Source organism: Dendrobates tinctorius, unplaced genomic scaffold (genome assembly GCF_039654945.1).
Source record: "Dendrobates tinctorius isolate UK_male_01 unplaced genomic scaffold, ASM3965494v1 ptg000164l, whole genome shotgun sequence".
Lineage (NCBI taxonomy): Eukaryota > Metazoa > Chordata > Amphibia > Anura > Dendrobatidae > Dendrobates > Dendrobates tinctorius.
In genome coordinates this window covers 12,677,508-12,681,295 of record NW_027361831.1, presented here as the reverse complement: position 1 = coordinate 12,681,295, position 3,788 = coordinate 12,677,508, and the positions used below count along the sequence as shown (strand labels likewise).

General features: G+C 41.2%; 1 protein-coding gene across 1 annotated transcript; it reads right to left on the bottom strand.

Moving 5' to 3' along the window:
- Positions 1-1,542: 1,542 nt before the first annotated feature.
- LOC141053005 (C3a anaphylatoxin chemotactic receptor-like) lies at positions 1,543-2,562 on the bottom strand. Its single transcript, XM_073550326.1, has one exon. The coding sequence runs from the start codon at positions 2,560-2,562 to the stop codon at positions 1,543-1,545; it is 1,020 nt and encodes a 339-aa protein (XP_073406427.1).
- Positions 2,563-3,788: the final 1,226 nt, after the last annotated feature.

Here is a 3,788-nt window from a genome sequence, read left to right as displayed (position 1 = left end):
GAAATGATCAATGTTTTACTTTTTGCTTCATTCTCTTTTGTGTTTTTTCATTTAAGACAAATTAAATGACGATAATAATACCAAAGAATTTGTGTTTGCAATCATTTTCAGGAAGAAACTGAGTATTATCTGACAGAATTGCAGGGGTGTCAATACTTTTGGCCATGACTGTATATGCATATATACCCCTTTCCCACCTTAGACGTATAGGTACACCCAAGGTCGCCTCCTCCTGTTGCTGCAGGCTCCAACAGCAGCTGGTGAAATCACGATCCACCTGCAGCTATTAATATGTTAAATGCCGCTGTCAATCTCTGGCATCTAACATGATCGTGCCGGAAGCCTCCCACAAGCCCCGCCCATCGGCTCACGTGTCACATGACTGTGGGTCGCCGATGGGTTGGTATGACAACCCGGGGTCTGCAGGAGTCCCCTGTGGTTGTCATTGTCTGATAGCTATGAGCGCCCCCCAGTGGTTGGTGCGCTTAGCTGATGAGCATTTTAGTTACACATAGCAGGGCTAAAGGACCTTCTATGTGTGGAACAAGCGATCAGAAGATCGCAGCTTCAAGTCTCTTAAGGGGACTATTAAAGCAAGTAAAAAATGTTTTAAAAATATTAAAAAATAAACAAATAAATAAAAGATTATATCACCCCCCATTCCCAATAAAACAATGAATAAATTATTCACATATTAGGCATCGCCGCGTTCAGATTCGCCTGATCTATCAATATATAAAAATTATTAATCCGATTAGTAATTGACGTAACGAGAGAAAAATCAACTCTGCAGAATTACGTTTTTTTGGTCGCCGCAATATTGGATTAAAATGCAATAACGGGCGATGAAAAGATCGTATCTGCACCAAAATGGTATCAGTAAAAATATCAGCTCAGCGAGCAAAGAATAAGCCCTCACTCCACCTGAGATCACGAAAAATGGAGACGCTACGGGTATCAGGAAATGGGGACTTTTTTTTTTTAGAAATATTGGATTTTTTTAAATAAAAAAGAACCTAGACGTGTTTGGTATTTACAAATTCGTAATGACCTGGAGAATCATAATGGCAGGTCCGTTTTAGCATTTGGTGAATATGGTAAAAAAATTGAAAAAAAAACAATTGTGGAATTGCACTTTTTTTTTGCAATTTCACCGCAGTTTGAATTTTTCCCATTTTGCAGTACACTATATGGCAAAACCAATGGTGTCAATCAAAAGTACAACTCGTCCCCCAAAAAACAAGCCCTACACGGCCATATTGACGGAAAAATAACAACGTTATGGCTCTGGGAAGAAGGGGAGCAAAAAAACGGAAACTTAAAAATGGAAACTCCCAAGGTGGTGAAGGGGTTAATTGATGTGATCTGCAGAATCTACTGGGTCACTTTATTATTATGGTGGAATTACAATTTGTTTTTCACTGTTTCACTTCACTTGGGATTATTTTCTCCCCATTCTTCAGCACATTATGTGGTAACATGAAGGGAGACTTTCATAATTACATTTCATCCTGCAAAAATCCGTCCTTCATGGAATATACATTACACATCAGTAGGGCGAGTGTCTCCTGCATCTCCTCGCTCCCCGCACAGGTCATTAGGAGGGTCACCTAAGGCTCTTTCTAGCCTGGAGGGGATGGATCTGAGGAAACCGTGTTGGAAATCCGCTGTCAGAAACACATAAATGATTGGATTCAGGCAACTGTTCAGACAAGCCAGGCTGGTAATGATAGTGTGTACAGTAAGGAATGTTATGTAATACGTATAATAGGGTATTATGTATACACCATAATACCAGAATATTAGTAGCCAGATGTAATATGGGAACCAGCAGATGAAGAAACACGATATAACAGTGGTGATGATCCTGGAGGATCTCTGAGATCTCTGGGATCTCTTACTTTTTCTAAGTTTGTAGAAAATGGTGACATAAGAGGTGACGATGATGAGAAACGGGATCACACACATTATAACCAATCTGATCCACTGCATGGTCAGATATAACTCTGGGTTATAATCATATATGTAATAATAACCAAATAGACACCATTCACGTAGATCACCTACATGGTATCTATACACATAATACACAGCACCGGCCACAGTGACGCTCAGCCCCCAGATGATCGCTGCACTGATTCTCACCAGGCTACGAGATCTATGAACTTTGGCCCAGAATGGCCACATGACGGACACCCAGCGGTCAATGCTCATGGCCGTCAGGAGGAGAACACTGGCGCTCATGTTCACATTAAACAGAAACATGTTCACTATACAATGTGCAGGATGTGGGATGTGTGAGAAAAGTGCAGCCCAGTCAGCAATTCTCAGGGGGAGAGAGGAGCAGCACAGGAAGTCGGCGATGGCCAGGTGGAGGAACCACACGGCACTGATTGTGTTCTTCATCCTGAATCCGGCAATCCAGATGACTAATCCATTACCGATAATCCCGAGAGCAAAAACAACACTGTATAATGTAATGGACGCCTTCTGTAGAATCTTATAATAATCTATCATGTTGTATTCATCAGGTGACCTGAGAAGACAGAATAGAGCAGACATTAGGGGAATGAAGACTTTATAGTTCCATCAGTTTCCCCCTTGTACATGGAGGACGGGGGCTGACATCACAGTGGGATCACAAGGTGGAGCGGTTTTAATACAAATGTTTCCCTGCGTTTCACCTGTAAAGTCTCTGAGGTTCCCGCGATCTCCTGCACACAGCTCGGGTTTTTCTCCGCAGTATTTCGTACAATACCTTGGTTTCTGCAGAATGCAGCACGTCACTTATTTCAGCATTTTTTCTGCATTTTTCAGCCATTAAAAGCAATAGGGGAGCGAAAAATGCTGAAAAAATGCTGAAAAATCGCAGATATCAGTTTTGCTGCATTTTTGGTGCCAAAACCTGATGAACTTGAATCTGATTTTTTTATGCACTAAACTTTATCAGCATGAACAAGAGACAAATGTACCCCGACAACAACGCAACAAAAACTAAGCAAAACCGGGATTTTTTGAAGCAAGTTTCTTACTGCCGAGAGAGAAGGTTTTTCCTGCAGAAAAAATGCAGAAAAAATGCAACATGTGAACATGGACTAATATAGAAGCAAACAAGGACAAAATAAAAGCAAAAAACAAAATTTAAAGGGACAAAAGATATAGGCAAAATAAAGGGTGGAAAGGGTTAAGGATGAGAATTGGGAAGGAAAAATATGGTTTATTAAGGGACATGGAGAAAAGAGAAACATTAAAAATTACAGGGATAGAAGGAAAATGAAAAAGCTTAGTCTGTCCAGACAGGCAGGGAAAGGGTTACGGTACACAGATAAGATCCCTTATATATAAAACATATAGGAGGTAGGAGGGGAGAGAAGGAATGGGAAAGGCAAGGAAAGAAAAGGGAAAGGAAGAACAGCTGTAACCAGGAGGAGACAAGACTATAGAGAAATACTGACTGTTACATAATGGAGGATACTGTCTGCTGGAGTCTAATAGCGGCGCAGTTTTCATGGAATCACAGCCACTCTGCTTGGACAGTCAGACACAGCAGAACATTCATGTAAAAACAGCAGAAAATACGCAGCATTTACGCTACATGTGAACACGGTCTAAATGTCCAAGCAACGTGGACGTGATTCCATGAAATCTCCGCTCTCTGAGGTCTGAAGACGCTGCTGAACTCTGCGGTTTTGGTGCTTTGTTTCTCTATAGGCTTCTTCTGGAAAAAACACACATAAAACACTGTTAGGCTATGTGCACACGTTACGGATTTGCCTGTGGAATTTTCT

Bases quoted from the DNA above. Each gene is read 5' to 3' on its own strand.
- LOC141053005 (XM_073550326.1), bottom strand. From the start codon at position 2,562: ATGTCTGCTCTATTCTGTCTTCTCAGGTCACCTGATGAATACAACATG.